General features: G+C 38.2%; 1 protein-coding gene across 24 annotated transcripts; it reads right to left on the bottom strand.

Moving 5' to 3' along the window:
- Positions 1-633: 633 nt before the first annotated feature.
- On the bottom strand, positions 634-24,952 carry LOC105042529 (uncharacterized). Of its 24 annotated transcripts, none has more exons than XR_012141065.1 (11): positions 24,743-24,952; positions 23,591-24,023; positions 22,543-23,312; positions 21,587-21,687; positions 20,613-20,685; positions 20,372-20,515; positions 19,563-19,670; positions 17,705-17,787; positions 17,213-17,566; positions 16,927-17,119; positions 14,825-15,418 (listed from the first exon to the last, which is right to left on the bottom strand). XR_012141065.1 is itself a non-coding variant. In XM_073256873.1 (4 exons), the coding sequence occupies exons 2-4, from the start codon at positions 23,987-23,989 to the stop codon at positions 21,609-21,611; spliced, it is 1,248 nt and encodes a 415-aa protein (XP_073112974.1). In that variant the 5' UTR covers positions 23,990-24,023; positions 24,743-24,952; the 3' UTR covers positions 20,047-21,608. The 24 variants fall into 24 exon arrangements, 1 of the variants encoding a protein (XP_073112974.1); XR_012141067.1 differs by having other exon boundaries at positions 20,651-20,685; XR_012141072.1 differs by adding an exon at positions 634-11,496 and having other exon boundaries at positions 15,314-15,418; positions 20,372-21,687.

Below are 24,952 nucleotides of genomic sequence, written 5' to 3'. Positions count from 1 at the left end.
TCATTTTGATTGAAATAAACATTATACTCTTATACTCTTATATCCTTTAAAATACTACAGTATTGTATTATCATAATATATTAAAAATTATATTAATATAATATTATTTTATAATAATAAAATATTATTTTATTGTATTATATTAGTATAATATTCTTTTATAATAAGATAGTATTATATTATATTAATATATTATTCTTTTATAATAAGACAATATTACTTTATTATATTATACTAATATAATATTTTTTTATAATAAAGTAATATTATATTATTATAGTATGATATTTTTTATTGTAGTATTACTTTACAACATTTCAATATTACTTTATAGTAGTGTAATATAATTTTATAATAATATAATATTATTTTATAATAATATAATATTATTTTAATTGGATCATTTCACCCTCATTTGGGTAGTTCCTTTAAGTTACATTTCAAATAGAAAGCTGCTTTTACTTAAAACTTAAGTGAATAACTACTTTTTAAATTTAAACTCAAATAGATAATTTTTTTAATTTATTTAAAAAATATTTTTAAAAAAAATATTATATACATGATAACATAAAAAAATATATATAAAATAAAAAATAATTTGAAAAATATTTTTTGAAAGAAATTGGAAAGAGCCAAATAGTGTTTGGCGTTACTTCCAAGTTTCAATTTCATAAAACAAAGTTTATGCTTGTCGGAAAAACCAAAAATCATGACAATGGTCTCTAAGATTGCCACAAGAGCGAGGTACAACGAGTATGGTGGCACGGATGGTGATAAAGAGACATGAAAATTTCTTTATGCATCGCAGGCGGACGATGTAGAAAATTCAACATAAAATGCATCATCTTATCGATTGATCCATATAGCAACTGTTTTTCAATACGCATTTAATATCTGCAATTCTATTTTTTTTGTTTGAAATTTTGAATGACAAAAATATCCCTTTTTAAAAAAATTATGATATCTTGTAAGATATTATAACATCTTACGTCAAATTATAACTTCCTGCACGCACGATGTCATAATATGACCCAAAAATTTATGACATTCTGTACATAAAATATCATAATATGATCTAAAAAATTATGACATCCTATATGCAGAAAATCATCATACGATCCAGGACGTCATAAAATGGAATGAGCATTTTTGCCCAACCACTTTCCAACGTGCATTTAATGCATACAGTTCTATTTTTTCATTTAAAAATTTTGAATGACAAAAATATCTCTATTCTTTAAAAAAATTATCACATCTTGTGACATATTATTACATCCTGCGTCAAATTATAATACCTTGCGCGTCAAATTGTAACTTTATATATGCAGAATACCATAATATAGACATAAGATGTCATAATTTTTTCTAAAAAATAGGAACATTTTTATCATTCAAAATTTCAAACAAAAAAATAAAACTGCAGATATTAAATATACATTGAAAAGTGATGGCTACGTGGACCAATGAGATAAGACGGTACACTCCACGTCAGATTTTTTACACCGCCCGCGATGCACAGAATTTTTAAAAAAGGCATTGGTCACCGTCAACAACTTTGATTTGAAAATGCTTGGAAAATCAAATTTGCTAGTTTTCATAATTCACAAATTGAGAAAAGATTTTCAAAAAACTAAAAATAGAAACAAGATTTCCAAACACCATTTTTGCCTTAATTTACATTTTTAAAAAAAATAAAAATCAGAAACTAGACATTTATTTGGCATATAGCTATAGCTATTGTTTTTTATTTTTAAAACTAAAAACGCAAAAGCTGAAATAAAACAAAATCTTTGGTGCAATCATTCCTATTTTTATTTTTCAAAATTATTTCATTATTTTTAAAAAATGAAAATAAGAATCCCCACCTTCTGATACTTTAAAAAATAAAAACTCATATTACACCATTGCCTTTGTTGCGGCCAATCCCCTGTTGCCCCATCGTCAATGAAGAGCACCTGCAAAGCAAAATCCACACAGATCGAAATTATATCCGACGGAGACCCTCTGATGCTTAAGTCAGTGGAGAATGGTGAACAATAGATGAAGAATATTTGAAATGGCAAAGTCTCCGTCCAAAATTATCTTACCCATACTGTTCATTTACTTCTTTTTTATAGGTAATTTTGATGTAACCATCGAGCACGTGGTCCCGCTTTTTATGGCACTAAATTATCGGACTATAATCATGGAATTAATGGACTGTTTATACCCACTAATGACTATGACATGTAATCGATAACCGTTTATAACAATTAGATGTATAGATTCTGCAGTTCCGACTTTATGTGATCGTGGAAAGATAAGCCGACTATATGTCAATAATAGTAGTAGTTCGATAGTCGTGGAGACTCCAACAAGCATCAGTTCGTTATTTGATATGCGGATGATCTTCGATCGAAAATTAATCAAGTTGTCCGTTGTTGGTTGATAATATCCGACTATCGATCGATCAACTGATTATTTGTCAGAGTATTGTGTTCATATGGCCGATGTAGAGTCGGAGTCGGAGGTTGGTTGAATTGTCCCAACAGTTGCTCCTTACTCCCAAGTCCAAGGTGGTCTGACGTGTATACTGTCACGTGGTCTATCACATTGGACCAAAGGAGTTGCCACATGCTGCCTCGAGCCCCGACTCAACAGCTGGTATTAATGACTTTTTGAAATACGAGAGATCTCCACCTATTTTGTTGTTTCGATAGTTGTGAAATCATCATTAGGCTATCGTTTCGGAAAGATAATTCGATGCCTAAGAAATCCGAACAATTTGATTTTGACTAATAGATTTTGATCACGTGTCCAAACATCATTGGCTTTGAGCTGCTCACGCGGATAACGGTGAGGTGGCATGATCTAAGAGCAGGTGCATCAAACCATTCAACCAATGATCGATCTTGATGTCACCATGTATCGACATCAGAAAAAATCTTGATTTGACTGATTTCATCCGGACCGTTAAGGGATCCTATATATATGAAGTCATTTTCATCTAGACCTTACTTTTGCATTTGTCGCTTCTCTGTAATAGAAAGTTCTGTCGGAAGATTGTCTCGGTACTAGAAGCTCCCAGGTCTTGTTTCTCGCTCCATCCTTGGCTTCAGGTCGAGTCCTTCTTCCTTCTCTTAGGATTTTTCTCTTAGAATTTTCTCCTCTTTTCTACTTTTTCATTTTCGATGGCCATTAAAAAGGCTTCTTTTCGGGACAATCGGTCGGGGAATCCGACCGACGAATCTCCCTCAGGTCCAGAAATGGAAGCTTCTTTTTTATCTGGGCCCAATGTTGAACGGCTCCAGAAACAATATCGTATCTCGGAGTATCAGCTTTTTGCTCCTAGTCTGGACGATCAGGTGAATTCCCCTCCTCCAGATCAGGTTGCATTTCATATAGAGGACCTTCAGACCGGTCTTCAATTCCTGATTCCGGAGTTTGTCCAAAATCTTCTTGATTACTATGGCCTTTATCCTGCTCAGCTGGCTCCGAATTCCATCCGACTGATCATCAGTTTTGTCTTGCTATGTCGGCTTATCCTGACTAAACCTCGTCCTTCCCTTTTTCGATCTTTCTTTATCCTTCGTCCTCATCCGAAGGCCAAGGATTGATGGTTCTTCAATCTGAGAAAAGATCTTTCTTTTATCACCAATCTTCCATCATCCATTCATGGATGAAAGAACTAATTTTTCTTTATCTCTTCTTCTTTTTCCTGGGCTTTCCTTCGTGCTGGGGTAATCCAAGAACTGGCCCCAAAGAGAACAGTCGAGTAAAGGCCGATGATCGGAAAGATTTCCTTCAACTGAAAAATATGACAGTTCCACTGCAACGAAAGCTGATAACCGAACAAACTCTCTATAATGCCGGACTTAGTTCGGTCACTTCTTTAGGTATAACATAGTCGATCTCTTTATTTTTTTCTGAATTTTATACTGATCTCTTTGTTCTGATTATAGCTATACAGCCAAAGACACGAATATCGGCTGTCGATATCTGCTTATACGCTGTCAAGAAGAATATAGCAGCTGAAACTGGACCTTCTCGACCGTCGAAGAAGAGTCGGGTTGCCACTCCATCAATACCGACGAAGGAATCAGACATTCCGTTAGAGACAGTTCCCGAGCCAATTTTGACATTGTCGATCCCGACAAGGCTTCCTGAGGCACCATCTGCTGAAGATGGGACGGCAGAAGACAATGGAGTTGTAGCAATACCATCGGTGGCTCCATCAGTAGAGATTCGGACCGAGGTGGGAGTTGCGACCGAATCCGAACAATCTGCGACTGCACCAGCCATTCCTCCAACAGAACATTCTCGGACGCAGTCGAGCACCGACTTGCCAGCAATCTCGAGCGCTCGACCACCAACTGGGGATCGAGAGAAGGCACCGACGACTTTAGCTGATGACAGGTCGTCTGCGGGCCTTCTAATACTTTTCGACATAAGGATTGCCGAGGATGAGTCGACCTTGGCCAACCCGGCATTGGCCAAGCGGCTCATCGAAGCTGCCTTTCTCCCAACTGATTAGGAGAACAGGAAGAATCGAACTGTTGTCGAAATATTTTCATCTTTCTACCCGATGATACTCAGGATAAGTTTTTCAATATCTCTTCTATTTTTTTTTTAATCTGATCTGACTTGACTTATCTTCTATTTTCAGTGGGCGCACGATATGCACGCTCTAGAGAGCGGCTATCGGAAGATCGCCGACTTCCGTCGATCTTGGATGGATAAGATAGCAGCCGTCACTGCTGAAAAAAATACTACCGTTAAACAACTCCAGACGACAACTGAACGGGAGAAGAAACTTCATGAGTAGATCTCCCGAATGACGGCCGACCTATAATCCTCCAGAGCCGAACTTGAGTTGACTCACCAAAATATCTCGTCCCTTGAGTCGCGGATCAGGAGCAAGAAACACTCCATCCATCGGCTCCAAAGAGAGGGATGGCTGCATTGAAGAAATGAAAGTGAAGCGTGGAAGGCATCGGGCCACCCTGAAAAGGCTGGCACTATAGCATCGACCTCCACGAGAGCTGAAGCAGAGTAGGCGAGGGAAGCCCTGAGTTTGACCGTCGAAAATTTTAAAAATTCTGAAAAATTCAAGAAAGAAATTCTCAAAGGCGGATATGCTTCTTACTGCGTCGAGTACGAGGACGGTCGAGATGCGATTGAAAAATCGTATCCAGATTTGGACTTGAGCGGCATCATTCCTCCTTGTTCGAAAGATGAAGCTGCTGAAGAAGGCACTACACCGATCGAAGATGATGCTTCGATTGCTCCAAAACCTGCTCCAACTATCGAAGCTGCACCGGAGCAAGATGAAGACAATGATCGATGATCGGTGTAACATTTTTTTTTTTTATAATCAGATAATTTTGTAGTCGGACCTTGGGTCCAATTTTGTAACTTTCCCTTTAATGAATGAAAAGAAAAATTTTTCAAGTATAAATTCTTTCTTTTGTGTACTTTTAATGTTGTAAAATTATAGTCGGACAATCGAATACCGATCGGTGACTCGAACGTTCAGTAATAACTATAGAATTTATCCGTTAAATATTGATCGACATACCTTACTTTTTAAATATTTGGATGGACGATGATAAGCCGAACATCCTTCTACTGATTCTAGTCAAATCAGTATGTCTAGTTATTTTGATAAACGATGGTAAGTCAAATATTCTTCAACTGATCGTAATCAAATCGATGTATTTTCAATTCGATCATAATCGTATTGGCATAATATTCCATTTAGTTAAAACTAAATCGGCATAAGTAATTATTCGACTAGAATCAATTTTTACAGTGAAAAATCGAGATATAGTCGGTACCGAGATACAATCGATGTATCGATTTTTATAGTGAAAATTGAGATAGTCGATAAAAATTAATTGTTCATTCATACTATTATTTTGTAGTTGGTCGAAGCTTTTATGAATCTGATTCATTCTGGACATTGAACATATGAACAACTTTATTGATAATACATCTTCAAGTTGCCGGCATTCCAGATCTATGAAATAATTGTTCCATCAAGAGTTTCTAGCCGATATGCATCTAGTCGAAGTGTCTCGATTATTCTGTAGGATCCTTCCCAATTTGAAGATAACTTCTCCTGATCTAAAGGCTTTGAATCTTCTGCCTTTCTTAAGATCAGGTCTCCTGGACGGAAGACCTTCAGTTTAACTTTTGCAATATAATACCAGACTACTCTTTGCCGATATGCTGCCATCCGAACTTGAGCTTACTGTCAGACTTTCAAAAGTAGATCTAGATCGGCTCTCCGACATTCTGAATTGTTCGGCTCAATGTATTGTTCCACCCTTGCTGATGGTAATCCGATCTTAAGTGGGTTCATCACTTCTGTTCCATAAGCCAGATTGAATGACGATTCTCCCATTAATATACGAATTATTCGATATGCCCATAAGACCGAATAATAGTTCTTCCATCCAGAAGCCTTTAGGTTCATTCAGTCTGATTTTGAGACCATGCAGGATTATTCAATTTGTTACCTCCACCTCACCATTGGATTGTAGATGACCGACTGATGTGAATTTGTGCGTAATGTGAAATTTCGCACAGAACTCTTTGAAGTTCTGATTGTCGAATTGTCGACTATTGTCAGTAATGATGGTGTATGATAGATCGAATCTGCATATGATTGATTTCTGAATGAAGTCTTCCTTCTTACTTTCAGTAATTTGTGCAAAAGGTTCAGCTTCCATCCATTTAGTAAAGTAATCAATGACGACCACTATAAACTTCCTCTGATCAGATGCCGGAGGGAAAGGACCAAGTATGTTAATTTTTCATTGTGCGAAGGGCCATGGTACAACAATTGATGTCAACTGACTGACCGATTGATGTTGTATATTTATATATTTCTGACATGATTCACATCTTCGAACACGTTCAGCTGCATCTTTCTTCATGGTGAGCCAGTAATATCCTTATCGTAAGATTTTATAAGCCAGAGATTTACCTCCTAAGTAATTTTCACAAATCCCTTCGTGAACTTCTCTGAGTGCACAGTCGACATCTGTTGATCTCAAACACTTCAGTAAGAGAAGAGCGAACGACCTTTTATAAAGTTGACCACTCATCAAAACATATTGTGAGACCGTCAATCTGAGTCATTTGACTTCTAAAGGATCTGTTGGAAGAGTTCTATCAGTCAAGTACTGGATGATTGGATCCATCCAACTTGGCTCATCATTGATTTGCAGCACTTCTTCAACTTTATCAATACTTGGCTATTCAAAATATTCAACGAATGTCTGACCCAACAAATTGAATGAAATAGTCGCAAGTCGAAAAAGTACATCGACTTGAACATTTTTTGTTCTTAAAATGTGAGAGATCTCAAAATATTTTAGAATCGATGCAAGATCTTTCACTTTCTGATGATACTTCACCATAATGGGGTCTCGAGCTTCAAATTCGCTTTTAACTTGTCCGGTAATCAACTGTGAGTCAGTAAAGACCTTCAGGTTGTCTATGTCAAGCTCCTTGATAATCTTTAAGCCAGCTAGGAATACTTCATACTCGACTTGGTTATTTGAAGTTTTGAAATTGAATCGAAAGACATATTCTATTACAACCCCTTCAGAATTAGTGAGGATGAGACCAGCTCCACCGCCTTATACATTAGATACTCCATCAATATGTAGCACTCATGTCAATGTTAAGTCGGACTTGGGAGTTTTAACTGGCTTTATTTTGTCATTGAATTTATCCTCAGAATTATTGTCCGGTATAGTACATTCTGCGATGAAGTCGGTCAAAACTTGTGCCTTCATCGATAAACGTGGGCAATATTGTATATCAACTCACTGAATTTTATTGCCTACTTTGTCATTCGGCCTGAAATATCAGAGGTCGGTATAAAATTGCCTTCAACGGCTGATATATCAAACCGACAATGGGATGTACTTGAAAGCATGGGCAAAGTCATTGTGATGATATGATTAGGACGTAGATCATTTTTTCTGTCCTCGAATATCTTATTTCGGTATTATGAAACACCTTGCTGGTATAGTAAATAGATCGTTGAATTCGATTCTCATCTTCCTAGATGAGTACCGAACTAACTGCTTCAGTAAAAGTTGCCAAATAGAGATACAAAGTTTCTCCGACCTTTGATTTTATAAATAACGGTGAAGATGTCAAATATCTTTTTAGGTCTTCGAAAGATTGTCGGCACTCATCTGACCATGTCAAATCCTTTACTTGTCTCAAGATCTTGAAGAAGGGCAAACATCTTTCTGCCGACCTTGATATGAATCGACTGAGTGTGGCGATCCTTCCATTAAGTTGTTGAATCTCTTTTTTAAAATTTTGATGCTTCATATTGATGATAGCCTTTATTTTCTCAAGATTGACTTTAATTCCTCGTTGTGACACAAGAAATCCAAAAAAATTTTCAAAAATTACCCCAGATGCACACTTAGTCGAATTTAACTTCATCTGATGTCATCGAAATGTGCTGAAGGCTTCTTCTAGATCCCGAATAAGATCAATAGTTTGAGGACTTTTCACTAGCATATCATCCACATAAACTTTCATATTTTATCTGATTTGTGCCTTGAATATCTTGTTAACTAGCCATTAATAAGTTGCTCCAGTATTTTTTAAACCGAACGGCATTACTTTACAACAGTAGATATTTTTGTCGGTTACGAAGGCTATGTGCTCCTCGTCTTCATATGCCATCCGAATCTGATTATAGCCTGCAAAGACGTCCATGAAGCTTAAAAGTCAATGCTCCGAAATCGCATCAACTAGTTGATCAATCTTCGACAAGGAGAAACTGTCATTCGGACAGGCTTAGTTTAAATTTATATAGTCAATGCAGATTCTGTATTTTTCATTGACTTTTCTCACCATCACTACATGGATGAGCCAATTGGGATAATTAACTTCTCTGATGAAGCCAGCTGCAAGGAGCTTGTCGACTTTTTCGTCGATGACCTTCTGCCTTTCAGGAGCAAAAGGTCTTTTCTTTTATCTCATCAACTTAATTTTTGGATCAATATTTAGCTGATGGGTTATTATCTCCGAAGAAATGCTGGGCATATCAGTAGTCAACCAAACAAAAATGTCGACATTTGCTCTGAGTAGATTTATTAGTTGTTGCCGCTCCGGATCAGGCAACTACGATACAATTTAGACCGTCTTCTCAGTATCTTCTTTTAGTGAGATGAAAATCAGTTGCTCGGCTGGTTCACCCCTTTCTTCATTTTCTCTTTGATCCAATTTATCAACGAACAAAGAGTCTTCAGGTTGATTATTCTGTGTGGAGATCAAAAAGCAATGTCGGACGAGTTGTTGATCTCCACGTATCTCTCCGACCACTTTTTGTTGGAAATCGGATCAATAGATGATATGTTGAGACTACTGCTCTCAGAGCATTAAGTCCAGATCATCCAAGTATGGTATTATAGGCCAAGAGAACTCGAATAACTGTGAATATCAATAAAACAGTACTCTATTGTGGATCTGTTCTTGTGGTTAATGGGAGAGTGATTTCTTCTTCTACAGTAACTGCATCTTCAGTAAAATCGACTAATGGCGTCAAGACTCTTCTAAATCGATCAGTCGGTAATCGCGTTCGAAAAAAATCGAGTAAAAAAGAACATCTGTTGAGCTTCTATTATCAACTAGAATTCTTTTTACATCATAATTTGCTATCATCACCGAGACAATGACAGCATCATTATGAAGAGTTTGTATTCTCCGAACATCATCTTTCGAAAAAATAATTACATTATCGAATCATAGTTTCTTTGCCGAGTCTTCTTCGAATGTTGCCCCGCAATTCCTTGATCGTTCGAAGATCTTGTTGATTACTCCCACCGTTGATCGATTGTTGATTGTCTCCTCAGCTTACAACTGAGGTTATTGGTCGATAGGAGGTTGAGTCAGACGATTGCATCAAAATTTTTCGAGATAACCTTGTCGAATCAGGACCTCTATCTCATCCTTGAGCTGGATGCACTGTTCGGTATCATGACAGTGATTACAATGAAACTGACAGTACTTCTTTCTGTCACGGCTCCTCAATGACGCTTTCATTGATGGGGGTATCGTAAATACTCCTCTTCTTCGATCTCCATCAAAATCTACGCACGAAGAGCAGAAAAAGGAGTATAGGAGTCATACCTACCATAGCTAATTGGCTTCGGACTCCATCGTCCAGGTGAAGCTCTTTTATTGGTAATTGGCCGACTTGATTCGATCGGAACTCCACTTTTCTTCTATTTTTTCTTCTGACCTTTTCTTTCTGTCTGGCGTCGGTCAGAAGCAGCTTCATCTGCGTGAATATACTTGTACACATGCTCTAAAAATTCAATATAAGTCCGAAGGAGAATTTTATCTAGAGAATATGTGAATATAGATCCCCTCAGACCCCTCTTCATGGCCGATATGGCCATATCTTCATTGAGATCCCTGACCTCAAGTGTAGTCAATACGAACCATAAAATCTCTCAATGTCTTTGTCTCATCTTGCTTAATAGAGAAGAGACTGTCTGATGTCCGTGGCGGCCTTCGGCTAATGCTGAAGTGGGCCACGAAAAAACGTTCGAGCTACTCGAAGAAGTTAATGCTCCCTGACTGAAGTTCGAAATATCAAGCTCGAGCAGTCTTCCGAATATTTATCGAAAAGCTGATGCATAAGAGGACATCGGTTGTCCTCTGAATCATCATGAGAGCCTTATAGCTCTCCAAATAGTTGATCAAATCAGTGGAGCCATCGTATGGCTCTATCTGTGATATCTTGAACCGAGAAAAAATCGATTCATCCAAGATGCACTGAGAGAGAGGCTTGACAGTGTAGAAGTCGTAGTCGTTGAAAGACTTCCTATATTCCATCTAAAGTTGGATAAGCTGGTGGTCAATCTCTTGAACTTGCGTTCGTAGTCGTCAAGCCGCCGTTGCTGAAAAACTTCAGAGGTAGAACCCTCTGAAGAGCTTGAAGATGGAGAAACAGAAGGCGTCCGCAGTTTTTTCCCCTTCCTGATACTATGTACACGAGAAGGAGAGGAAGAACGCCGCAAATGATGGATGGCACGATGGGAGTGCCGAGAATGTGGTTGTCCGTCTCGATGGAAGTGCCGAGATGATTGTCGCTCCAGAGATAAAGGTGAATGCCATGGAGGATGACGACTGTACCTAGATGACACTGACTGAGCCACCGGCTCCTCCACCGACGGCTGCTACTGCTGAGTTTGTTGCTGCTGGAGGCTTTAGACCACCTCCGTTAATACATTCATTTGCTACATTAATGCAGCAATCTGTGCATCTATAGTGATCACAGGATGTGCGAAAAATTGGACTCTGCCACTGGAAGTGGGGGGAAAAACATCTTTTCGACCGAAAGACTGCCTCGCCGATCCTGTCGAGAGTTGAACTCTGATTTTTGACATGGTTGATTGTATTCTCCCCCTTCCTGGCACACCAATCTGTTGCGGCCAATCTTCTGTTGCGTCCGTCGCCGGTGAAGAGCACCTGCAAAACGAAATCCACACAGACCGAAATTATATCCGACGGAGATCCTCCGAAGCTTAAGTCAGCGAAAAGTGATGAACAACGAATGAAAAATATATGAAATGGTAAAATCTCCGCCTAAAATTATCTTATTCATGCTATTCATTTATCTTCTTTTTATAGATAATTCTGATGTAACCATCGAGCACGTGATTCCGCTTTTTATGACACTAAATTATCAAACCATAATCATGAACTTAATAGACTATTTATGCCACTAATGATCGTGACACGTAATCGATAACCATTTATAACGGTTAAATATATAAGTTCTACACATTCTGACATTATGTAATCGTGAGAAGATAAATCTACTATATGTCAATAATAATAATAATAATAATAAATCGATAATCATGAAGATTTGAATCAACATCGATCAATTATTTGATATACCGATGATCTTCGATCAGAAATTAACCAAATTATCCGTTGTTGATTGATAATAACCGACTATCGATCGATCAATTAATTATTAATCAAAATATTATATTCATAAAACCGATATAAAATTAAAATCGAAAGTTGATTGAATTATCCCAACAACCTCCGTTACAATAACTTTATCGATGGCCTATGCCTACTAAAAACCACCCTCCGCCGGCAAGGTTTGAAATCCTATGTCCGAGGTCGATTTCTCAAAGTATCGAAATGTTCCGAAGCTAGAAGTTGATGATTATCCTTTTTTTTTTCAGTGAGAAGTCAATTCCGCTAAGCTTTAGCCAGGGCTAACCCTCTTTCTAAAGCAGAAGAGGAATAAATAGGAGCATTACTGCTGCTACGAGCTAGAAGGCGTTGGTGTCCGCTATCGTTACCTCCACTATCATTATTGTCATTTTTGCTGCCATCCTTATTGACACCACCTTCGAAATCATGGCCACCTTCATCCTACCCCTAACACACCCCATATCACCGTCGCACCCCACCACCAACACCATTAATATAGCCACACCTGTCAATACAACCAACTTCACCATCTTGCCACCATCACATCATTAGCCCCACCAATATCTATGCCAAATCAGCCGCTGCTACCATCACTATGATGTTTAAATTTTAAAAATAATTAACTATGCTAAATATATTAATATTTTTAAAAATTAAAATATATAATTTTTAATTTTTTTTACTTTCAAAAATAGCAAAAAAAAGAATTATTGCCAAAAGATACGTAGAAGAAATGCCCCAAACAGACCTTATTCTGGATTCCCTTAAAAGCAACGCAAATATGCCCAAAACCTTCCATCCGCCCCTCGCAGTTTTGGGATCAAGGAACCCCTTACAGCCGCATAAACGTTTACAACTACTTAAAAATCTGAACATACAACAAAAATGCAAAAAATTCAAATAAACAAATATTATAAAATCCTATACTTGGCAATAAATGAGTGCTTCAACTTTTTTTTTTTTAAAAAAAATATTCCTTTCAAAATTTGCTTGTATTTTTTCGGACCAAAAATGCCCACCAATTTTTTCTGCAATAGGTAACCCTTAAAGCTCTCAATATGGACCAATGTAATGAAAACACGGAAAGACTTGGAGTTGCTTTTGAAGACTCAACCTAATAAAAACATGAAATGAATTTGAATTGTTCTACCTTTTTTAATTTCTCCAAACACAAATTATCTATCTATATCAAACAATTCATCAGCTTGCAACTTACACTATAGACTAGAGCAACAAACAATGGCAAATCCACCAGTAACAGTATACGACAACATTAGTTTGCAACCCCTAAAGTTGTCTTCAATTAGTCAGTCATGAACAACCTGTAAATAAATCATAAAATATGTGAACAAATGATGGATATTTGAATAGTTCCAGAGTATCTGTTCAGCAACAATTGTTTCAAGAACATTACCTGAAGGGGAAAAAAAAATCAAAAACAATTTCAAAACTTTCCTCTAATTTTGATAATATTATTACCACCACTGTGATCCTGCTAACCATGACATGGCACAATTTGCAAGCAAAAGGTTTTCAGCCTCCTAGAGGATCTTTCTTCCTTTCAAATATGAGCACTCTTCATCTAAAGCAAGGAATAGTAGATACAATCTACATAGATTAACTTCTCCAATACTTCAAATGATCCCAAAATTTCAATGGTCGCATGTTACAGACTATATTTTACTTACTAAATTAGCCATGACTGATATTATGCACCAAAATAATCAGGGTTTGTGCTTGGGGACCTTTTCAGTCGGCAATTTAGAAACACCACTGTTCTTAAGAAAGCCAGTCAGCTAGCTCAGAGATTAGTCAGAAAATCTGCTCTTACTGCTAGTGTTATCAGAACTACAATGTAACAAATAAAACAAGCTATGAACACACATTTATCTTTTGTTAACTTTTAAGTCCATTATGAAGCTCCGATGTTTTGGCCAAACCAATGCTAGGTTTTATACACAAACTTTCACATGTCATATATTTAGTATGATTTACATGGATATGAACCAAACTTGTAAGTCCACTCCCAAAAAAGGTGACATGAATTCTGTAGTTTAAATTAATCAGTACTTTACTTATGCTAGCATGTGGAAATTAAGATAAACATCCATAGCAATCAACAGCTTGACATGCTATTGTATTAGAATCATAAGCATGTTCAGATCAAGTTCTTTTTCTGCAATCAATCAAATCATTTATCTATAAGGTGGACTACTACATAGCTTCCAAGGAGAATCTTATGATACAACATGAAGCAAACTACCAAATCAGATTAAATGAAATCCATTCATCAATATATATGTATATATGTCTCAAGAATTACCTGAGCAAAGTGCAAACAATCAGAGTACCATACATCAGTGGACTACATATTATAAACACGGGCACAAAAAAAAGAAGAATATGCAGATATACTCTTGATGCCAACGTGATCAGAACCAGAATGATGCTTCCACAGATCATAGGCACAAAAACCAGCAATAAGAAGGCAGCGTGTAGTGAAAAAGATCCATCTAGACAAGATTATGTTGGCCAAACATGAACCAAGTTCTCCATGATGAAGATACAATTTGACAGTAAATTTCACTATACTATGCAAACAGTCAAGTGGATTTCAAGAGTACCAATCAAAGTCCATCTGTAAGGTTTGCCAATGATTACCAAAGCCCGACAAATAATTAAGATATTCTATCACAGACTTCAGAGCATTTTATAGAATGTACAACTACACATGGCATGGCATGCTTAATGCTAAAACTAGTGGCAACTATTTTTATTACTCTCAAAATTAACCTATGACTCCAGTTGCATGTCGTTCCCAAAAGAAATAAACTCATGAGAATGCGCTTGAAAATCATAGGTGGCTACTCCTGAATAAGTAATTCTCAGAAACTACATAATCTTCAGTTGTATCATCAGTAGTCAAAGTAAAATAGGTCTCACCAAAATCTTCACACGAAGGGTAGTTACTGGTCATAACTGGTACCACCAAAACCCACCAACCATACATGTATGGTCTATGCGATGCTCAGTGCATCTACAGGTTTTTTCATAATACTTGGCGACATTTGAGAATAAGTGTACCCCCACAAGAACTCAACCCACTTACCACATCTATGTTATGAGCACATTGGTCATTTACCTAGACAACCTTATAAGGTGGCAGTTACAACTCTAGTTTCACAAACCAAACCCTAGCAGACTCCAGAACCATGTCGATACAGCTGTTGCCTGTCAACAAGTTTTCTACTTTTGTCACCAATCTTGATGGAAGTATGAAAATTAATGGTGTCTCCAATCCTCCTCACCCTTAGATGTCATCAAAACATACCTCAGTTCAAGTACAGAGACGCCCTCCAATGCCCTCTTATCCATCAGTTAGTGTTCCTCCTCAAATGCATGCCCAGGCTCCTCTAGCTCACCACATCTTCACCTCCTGCACCCATATAAGCATCTTCAGCAAGCGACAAATATGCATAATGTTCAATCTGATGAAAATAATAACATTTAATTGCATTATTATCCTATTTGGATGTGCTCTAATTTAAGACAGAAATGTTGCTGCCCTTGATCGCACAAGTAAAACTAGCAAATCTAGTTTGTTAATTTCCTTTTGAGGGTTCCGGGAAGCAGCCTCCCAACTTGGGAACTGAAACTCCTTACCATAGGAGTCATTAAATACAACACAACTTTAAACCCGAGTGATAAGCCTATTCAACAGATTGGATAAAGCATGGCCACATCTCCCTCCTAATATAGTCAATAAGACCAGAGTTAACAACATCACATTAGACCAATTATCAAATGCATTCACACGCTTCGTAACAAAAATGTTACCCCAGAATGATGAAGCTCATTGATCTATCAAATTAAACTTATAGATGGCTAGGAGATACTTCTCGTTGAACTTTATATCATCTCTTCCCAAAATATAAAAAAATGTGTTTTAATCACTTGAGATCCTTGATGCTAGCCCCATGATCTCAGCTTGCCCATTTAATTTCATCTCACTAAACCCAATCCTTCAGCAATCTAGTCATATGGAATCAAAATACAGATCCATGTCAGTCAACCAATCTCTAGAAGACCAAGGTCAAACTACCCATCTAAAGATGGATATCTTGATCTTCAATTATTTTGCAGTGTTATCCCCTACACCACAAGCATGACACGCACTCTAACCACAGCTTTCCCTATCAAATTCATAACCACTAGTTGCAGGACATGCAAGTGCAGCAAGTTCACGATGTGGTCTAGGGTCTTTCCAAATCCTCCCCAAGTATGGTGTCTAATAAGCTGGTGTCTTACGGTGGTTACCCGCTAGAGCTGGTCTAATGTGATTCTTGTGATGTTGATCTACCTCCTCAACACTCTAGTCTTGTGCCCTAGGTCCGTGACCCACTAGCGCTGGTCTAGAGTGACTCCTGAGGTGTTGATTTACCTCCTCAACATTCTCTAGTCTGCTGGATTATGCCCTGGGTCAAGCTTGTGCTCTGGCACAAAAGCACTTGGCTGACAGGCGCCCACCAAGGCCACATAGGGGCTCCCAAGCTTGGCCTCACCTAGGCAGTTTGATAGCCTTGTGACTCATCAAACTCTTTATTTTAAAAGTCGGCCCAAGCGCTTGTCTGGGAACGAGCTTTAAGTAGTTCGGACCAATAGGCACCTCGCCTAGGACCCAAGCAGCCCAAAAAAGTGACCTACCATGAGGTAGGCACCTAGGTGCATATGCACCTAAGTCACATGGTTCAACAATCAGGTGTTAACTCAATTAGTTCAACAATCAGGTGCAAGCTTTAATTCCCCTTTCATCCTGTCCACCAGTTCACCAAATTGTTACTGTGTTACCCATAGCCCTAAACCCACAGTGAGTGGCAAATGTTGGTCAGAGATTGGCAGTAGGCAAGCAGTGAACTATAAATGGTGGTAAGCATCAACACTTACCAGTATTTTTTTCATTCTTTTTTCTTTTCTTTGATTCTATCTCCTTCATTTCTTCTTCCGCACCTTGATTGCCCTTTTTGTTTTGGAAATGGTGCAAATAGCACCAATGCTGCCACTGGCAATAGGGTTGCTTCCAAGATTCACCATATCAATGCATATCACCTCGTACCAGGCGTACCATAGCATACCGGCACTGAACCAAGACTCAGTACGAGGAGTATACCAAATCTCAGTACACCAAACTGACCCCTATATCAAGTATAGCAACACTGTGCTAGCATCGTACCTGCATGGGGTTTGGTATTAAGACAGAAAATCTTGGTTGCTGCTGATAGGGATGCAGCTTGCAGAAACAGTTGCTGCCAGTAATGAGGCCTCTTGAAGCAGGAGATGCTGCTGGTGGTGGTACTGCCTGCTGCAGGGGCTGCTGGTGGTGGTGGTACCACCAGCAGCAATGGTTGATGCTGGTGATGGTGCCACCTGCAACACAAATGCCGGTAGTGCTGCCTACGTGATGTTGGTTGTGGTGCCACATGCAACAGGGCTGCAGCTTGTTGTGGTGCCACATGCAGCAGTGACTTCTGGCACCACTATGGGTGCCTCTACAGGTGAGGTGTCAAACGGCAGCCTACAAATTGAGCTAAAGAGGAAAAAACAATGAGTAAGAATGCAAAAGAAAAAAAGGATACACAATAATGTGTAATATGAGGAGTGACTGAAAGGTGTATAAAAGCTTGTGCATATAAGAATTATATTGTTTAACTGCACAGCTGTCCACCTTAATTGGATGCACCTGCCTAAGCGCTCATCTAGCACCTTGGTATTGGGTAGTCCCCTGGTGGCTTGCCACCTACCTACAGTCTTTTAAAACAATAACCAAACTCGACATTTCAGGTTGTGCTGTAAAATACATAAATTCCTTTATAACAACACTATACAAAGCTTAAAGGTTCTCCAAGTTACAAAGGCCTAATAAAAGAAGTCTCAAAAGTTACAAAAGCATAGAGCATAAGGACAAAATAATCCACAAAGGCACACAACTTCAAAGGCATCTTCCTCACAACAAAATGGCGTGCTAATTATCTAAGCCATCTATCCATTTCCAAACTACGTTTTTTCTTAAACACAAAATATCATATGTGTTCCATACATACTTGTCTTCCTGCAGCCTGAAGACTAATTTCGGAACTTTCAAATTTATCATATTGGAGAATTACTAATATGACTTGGTTAGTTAGAGTAATATATTCCATCAAAAATGATATTCTTAGAATTTCTGCATTGCAATATTTCCTTTAAATCTTTTTGTTTATAGATATATTGTACACTTCAAGGTTCGTTGTGCCGGTACTAGATCCTGTACCGGCCAAACAGCAGCACAGTTCGATACACCCCCATGCCATTCCGTGCAAAGCTCAAACCGATACAATAGAGAGAGTGGGGGAGGGGGGGAGAGAGAGTGGGAAATAGAGGAGAGCCCGACGATGGCTGCCAAAGGGCCGTGAAGGCCCTCGGATGACTGAAGGAGCGGGGTAGAGAAAGAATTGAGAGAGGAAAAGAGAGATAGAGAGACGGGGGAGGGAGGAACGGGGATGAAGCAACCGGAGAGGCCGGGGAGGCCGGCCACCCCTATTTCGATCTACCAGAGGCCGAAAAGGAAAATCTAGCCATCTGGGGGCCTCGCCAGATTTTCCTCCCTAGCCTCTACTGGATTGAAACAGGGATGGCCGCCTCTCCTCCCCCTCCCACTCTCTCTCTATTTTCCTTTCTACGAAGAAGGGCGAAACTCCAGAGGCCTCTATTTTCCTCTCTCCAGAGGAAGGCAGAGCTCCAGAGGCCTTGATGGCCCTCCAATAGCCTTGGCAAACCTCCGCGAGCCTCCCCGACCCTTTCCTCTTCCCCCCTCTCTCTCTCTCTCTTTTCCTCTCTTTCCTTCCCCCTCCCCCCCATCCCTATTGGTGGAATGCCGGAACCATCCTAGTCAACTTCTAATGTAGTTCGACACGCCCTGAATCAGACAATTCGAGACAGTTCGGCGGACCTTGATACACTTATTGTTTGATATGTGAAGTTGTTGAGCACTCAAGGAAAAATATCTATTAAAGAAAAAAATATATAAAGCCACTGTCATTTATTGAATACGAATATCTAAATTGGATCGTTTTGTATAAACTTTTTAAATAGACAAATAAAATGGTTTGTATTGCTTATAATCTTTTCTTTCGAAATGCTAAGAATACCCTTCTTGCTAGATTTTCAATAAGTAATCTAGAAAGCACATAAACCAAATGCATCTTAAGTACTTGAAGAATACTTCATACCATTCCCACTCACATCCTCTCAGCTGAGTTATGTCAACGTATTTCACACCTGAACTAAATTTGTTTCTTTAGATTTAGTTAAAATCCACTGGATACCTGTGCAGTTTTAATTTCAACTTTGTTTGATACTACAGAGTCAGAGAAGATTTGAGAATAAACGATTTTAAAATCCACATTACTTGGAATTCAACTAAGATCTTTTATGGTACTGCAATCAACTTCCATCTTGTAGAACATAAATCACAAGAACGCAGCTAGCCCTAACAAACAATGACAAAAGATATAGGAGGTACCAACAAATCAAAATTTGCTCACTTATTTGTCAATAAGATGAAATGCTGCAATGATGACATCTTATAATATGTGACATAAGCACCAACATCCTGGATCTGTGGCAAGCTTTACAAGCCTCCAACTTCAGCCCTGAAAAATGCACGAGGTATATAAATATATTCTAGATACAAAATCGCAACAGTTTCAGATCCTATGGATGATGTTAAATTTCTCTAAAATTTATCCAATAAGACCATTGATGTAACTGAGCACAGAGAAGCTGCTTGTACATAAGGGATTTCAAATGAATTAACCAATAACACTGCAGCTAAGAAAATAAAGAAACAATTTAAACATTTCTTCTGTGACAATTGGCACACATTCACATATGACATTTCAAAATGTTCTCAGCAATTATGGACATCTTGAAACCTGCCAAATTCTTATCTGAATAGCCATGATTTTAAATGTCAAGAAGAACACCATCCCTTTCTTATAAAGCACATGCACACATTTACACCAGCCACAGCAAACCTAAAAGCAAATTGTATGTATTTAGATGTCCATCTTTACAAAGCTTTTCAAGTAATAAGTGCCCTCCTTCAGTCCAGGCTGTTTCCCTGCTTTATGGAAAGGTATATTGTACCAAAATTCCTGCAGCAGTATGTTATCTTAACCTCAAAATACAAAACTTGCAGACATAAATTCGATGCCTGCCTTACATTGCCATGGAAGCATGAGAACAAAGATAATTACAAAAAAACCCTATAATGGCAAAAGGGAATGACATCACAACAACTATGATGAGTAACAGGAAGATGTACAATGCCTTAGTTACACTACATGTTCACCATTTGATTTATGAAGCAGAAGGCAGACATCAGTCATCAGTGTTTGTTGCTTGTAGCTAAAGGGTCCAGATGCATAGAAGGCCCACAGAGTGGAATGATAGGCATGTAACCGTATACAATGAACTTTTGCTTCCAATTCCTCCTCTGTGCAAATAGAAATATCTCTTAGTAAAGAACTATATTTCATTCATTGTGAACCTTATACAATGGCATAAAAAATGTCACTGTTTGACAACTTTACATGTTTAGATTTCTATATCTTGTTCTATTCAATGGTACCTCAATACAATGAGTTTCTGCTTCCAATTCCTCTTCTGTGCAAAGAGAAAGATCCATTAGTAAATAGATAATTTGATTCACCATGACCTTCGTTCAATAGTATAGGAGTGTTATTGTTTGACGACCACAAATGTTCAGATTCCTAAATCTTGTTCTCCTGTAATGATGCAGACTGAAGGGAACAGCAGTAGTTCATCCCCAGCTGGTTGCTCCACTGTAGCCCCAACCCAAACTCCAACCCCACCCACCACCCTAGGAAAAGGAGAATAAGGAAAGGACAGCCCTATAAGGCAAACAACTTTTTTGTTCTCATACTTTTAAGCACACATATGAGATCATTTTGTATTGCTTGATCTTTTCTTCTGATATCAGGAAGCATACTTTTTCTTATCACATATTCAATAATCTAAGAAATATATCCATAAAAAGAAATGTTTTTTTGAGTATGTTATTCACATTTTCAAGCCATTTCTATTCATGTGCTCTCATCCGGCTAAGTCATGTTCAAAGTATTCTGCATGAATATTCCTTGCTTCTAAAGCTCTCTTAGAAACTTCTAGATCTAAACCGACGCATCCTCTTTAAGGTTTGTGTGCCACTCTTAACAAGATTACGGAAGCCAAAATATGCATCAGATTTGTTATAAAACTTAAACCACACCTCCCCACATCCTCCCCCCTCCCAAAAAAAGAAAAAAAGAGAGTCAGTATCTGCCTTAGTTTCTCGTGCCTGTGACATAACACAGCTGACACAAAGCAAGCTATGAAATCTACAAGGTAGATAAGGAGAAGGTTTTGGAAATAAAAACTTGGAAGATCTCCATATCATGGGATTAATTTATAGATAATTATTGTCTGCTACCAATTTCCACCTGTAGTCATTATCACATGCACATGGCTAAACTCAAATGCAAGTCACGAAAGATACAGAAGATACCAACTAATCATCATATGCCGACTTATATTGTCATCTTGGCCCTGTGGCAAATCCCAACATCTTGGCCCTGTGGCAAGCTATACAAGCCTCCAACTTTGGCCCTGAAAAATACATGGGGAATGTCAAATATATCCTATCATGGAATACTTTTATAGGGCCAGATTCTATGGATACCATCAAAATGCTCAACTATAGATATCATTGATATTTATGAAGCATAGAGAAGTGGCTCATACTCAAGGGATTTCATCTTAATTAAAGAAATGGACTTCAATAAAATTGAGCAAAACAAAAGAAATACATGAATACCACAACCCTGAACATGACCTACCAAGATCATGTCCCTCAGCATGAATTACATAGTGTCAGGAGCATATTTACATATTGAGGGTTCAAATGCCCTCAGTTCTTTGAACCTGCCAAATTCTTATATGAGAACTGTAATTAAATTGAAAACAGCTCTAACTTTGAAAAAGCCTGTGGAGAGCAAATCAGGTAATGAATGCCCTAGATATCTTTCATGCTTAAGTTAACATAGCAGCATAAAATGAACTGCCCAAAATAGCATAACCTTTCAACTATTTACTGTACAACTTGCTGAAGATCATCACTTTAGTAATTGTTCAAAAATTTCACCATAAAATAAGTCAATACAGTATAGCCAGTATGATGAGCGTATAACAAGACACAGAAAGCTAATACGAAACAATCAAGTCTACAATATTTCATTGCTTTGTGGAAAAGTTTTATCATACAAAAAGTCTTGCCACAGTAATTCACTGTCTTATCCTCAAAATTTGAATACCCACATAGCACACATTCCGTGACTGGTTTACAGTGCAATGGAAGAATTAAAGCAAATGAAGGAGACAGTAAAGTACAAAGAGACCTACAATGAGGTATGATTTGTGCCATGAAAACTTTGAAGAATATCTGTTTTGGCAGATGCTAAATACCTTAGCTCTGATAGATGTTCATCATTTGATATTCGAAGCATAAAACGAAGATTGGTTATCAACACTTCTTTATCCCAACTTAAGGGCCCGGCGGCATACAATGCCAACAAGGTGGAACGATAGGCATGTAACTCTAAGCAATGAATTTCTGCTTCAAGTCCCTCTTTTATATAAAAACTAAGCTCTCTTCCTGATGCACAAGGATGTTCGGCATCATTACAATTACCATCCAAATCATGGGTTGGGCTGTATATAGGATAGAGGATGGACCTATATGGACTGTCGCTAGGACTGCAACTACCAACAGAAGATGAAACACTCTCAGCATCATTAGATTCTATGCTTTCTATAAAACAATAGCCAGCACCAGCATGAGGTTTTTGATTACCCATGCCCCTTTCACAAACTTTGTGGTTTAAGAAAGCATGCATGTATTTTTCACCAAGCAACTTACGTGGTGAAGCCACAGCCTCTACCTTTTCCAGTAATTGGGATGAATGTGCAGTGGTCACTTGCTGGCAACATCCCCCTTTCTCAACTGCTCTCATCTTTCTTCTAGATCCAGTGCATGTCTCGATAGGGGATAAGCAGAAGTGTGGTCTTTTCTTCATGCATCTTGAGGTAGGTTCCTTGGCTCTGTTATTATTTTCAGCACCAACATGACCATGCCCCCCATATTTTTCCAACTCTATGCATGACTGAGTTAATTGACTGAATCTTCTGGTTTTTGTCAGGCTTTTAACAAGTGCATCATTGCAGCTTTCAGATTTCTGCAAGCAAGTGATAAACCAATCAGACATCACAAAGGGACAACACACTAAGCTACAGAGCCAGCCTAAAAATGAAGAACACAAGTTGATGCAAAATTTGTTCAACATGACTTTAAGATAATTGAAAACAATCAAAGGAAGATCAATACTGAGGGCACAGATCTAAGAAACTTCTTGTAAGCAGGACAATAAAATGTGTACTCTTGGAGCATGATGGGAAATAAGGTAATGCAGCCAATTAAAAATAATCTACAAAGAGCAAGAGCTGATCATATTACCTTCTGGATCACAACCCATTTGTTGTTTTGCCAAGACAGTCGCACCCTAAGGCCAGATCTATGGACTCTAAACTGCCTGGAGGATCCAAGAAGTCTGACAACAAAGCAATTCCCACCAACAATTCTTGATACTTCTCCAAGCTTCCATGAGTTATTCTCAAAGACCTCCACAATGTCACCAGGAACCCAACTCCTTGGACACTTGACAGGAGGAGGGCATGGTCTGATAGCCTTTCTTGGTACTCTTTCCACAACCCCATCCATATCCGGCAAGAAATGATCATATTTCACGCTGTACATATGACCATCCCCCGAGATGATCTCTGCACACCACCAGGAGCCTGGGGGCACCTGCCTCTTCCTCAAGACCTCCACCTTGCACCCTTTCTTGAATCTCATCGGTGCAGTGATGTCAAAACCAAATTTCCGAATCCTGATGCAATAAAAAGATAACAAATGAGACCACAATTAAGCAATTCAAAGATCCCTCAAATACAGCATTGATAACCTTATAATCAAATCAAGGAGCATCCACTGAAGCTAATCCACATGAGTTAAAGGAAAAATCCCGGAAAAATGAAAGGGTCAAGAATAACAACCAAAGCCGGTCCTAAACCCTGAGAAGAACAATGCAGAAAGAAAAGATAACATCAACCGAAGCCAATCAAAATATATATATATATATGGACGCCTATATATATTGATTAGTAGGCGAAAAATCAATGATCTATTGAAGAGAACACAATCAGTACAAAACTGATGACATATGATTCCAAATTTCACAAACCAAGAAGCGTTAAAACATCGCACCATGACAGGAAGAAGCATCCCCAGACAAATTACGAAATGCTAATCTAAAAATCAGAAACATCTATTACTGCCGATGATCGCAAGAGTTTCAAACGCTAATACCCGTCAAAACCCTAAAAATCGTCAAGACCTCACCAAGATAAAATTTCTTGCGAAGAAAGAATCTTATAACCAGCCAAAAATCGAGATGTAATCACATCAAAAATAAAATGAAAAATAAAAACGAAAAATTACCAAGGAAAAGGATCGGAATATAATCGGTTCCAAGTCGGAATCAAATATCATATATTATTAAAGAAACTGATAAATTTCGAATAAGATTTAGACGAGAAATTTACCGACCTTTCGTTGACGACGAATTCAAGAGATCGTTCCAAGCGAAGAACAAAGAAGAGAAAGTCGAGATTATTTTTGGTCTCCCTTCCTTGTCCCTATCGGCCCTCTTCTTTCTAGGTAGTAGTATTTCTGCTATTTTTTATTGGTTGGAATTTTAAAGTGGTTACAGGGGTGTTGCGGAAGTTGAAACGAAACTGGCTTCCGGCTTGAATACTT

Source organism: Elaeis guineensis, chromosome 4, assembly GCF_000442705.2.
Source record: "Elaeis guineensis isolate ETL-2024a chromosome 4, EG11, whole genome shotgun sequence".
NCBI lineage: Eukaryota > Viridiplantae > Streptophyta > Magnoliopsida > Arecales > Arecaceae > Elaeis > Elaeis guineensis.
The sequence above is the reverse complement of the archived record's forward strand: the minus strand, read 5'-3'. Positions and strand labels throughout refer to the sequence as shown.

Bases quoted from the DNA above. Each gene is read 5' to 3' on its own strand.
- LOC105042529 (XM_073256873.1), bottom strand. From the start codon at position 23,989: ATGAGATTCAAGAAAGGGTGCAAGGTGGAGGTCTTGAGGAAGAGGCAG. The intron at 23,313-23,590 runs GTAATATGATCA...ACTTGCTTGCAG, and splicing joins AATGGGTTGTGATCCAGAAG to AAATCTGAAAGCTGCAATGA. The intron at 21,688-22,542 runs GTATTTAGCATC...TGTATTTTTCAG, and splicing joins GAACATCTATCAGAGCTAAG to GGCCAAAGTTGGAGGCTTGT.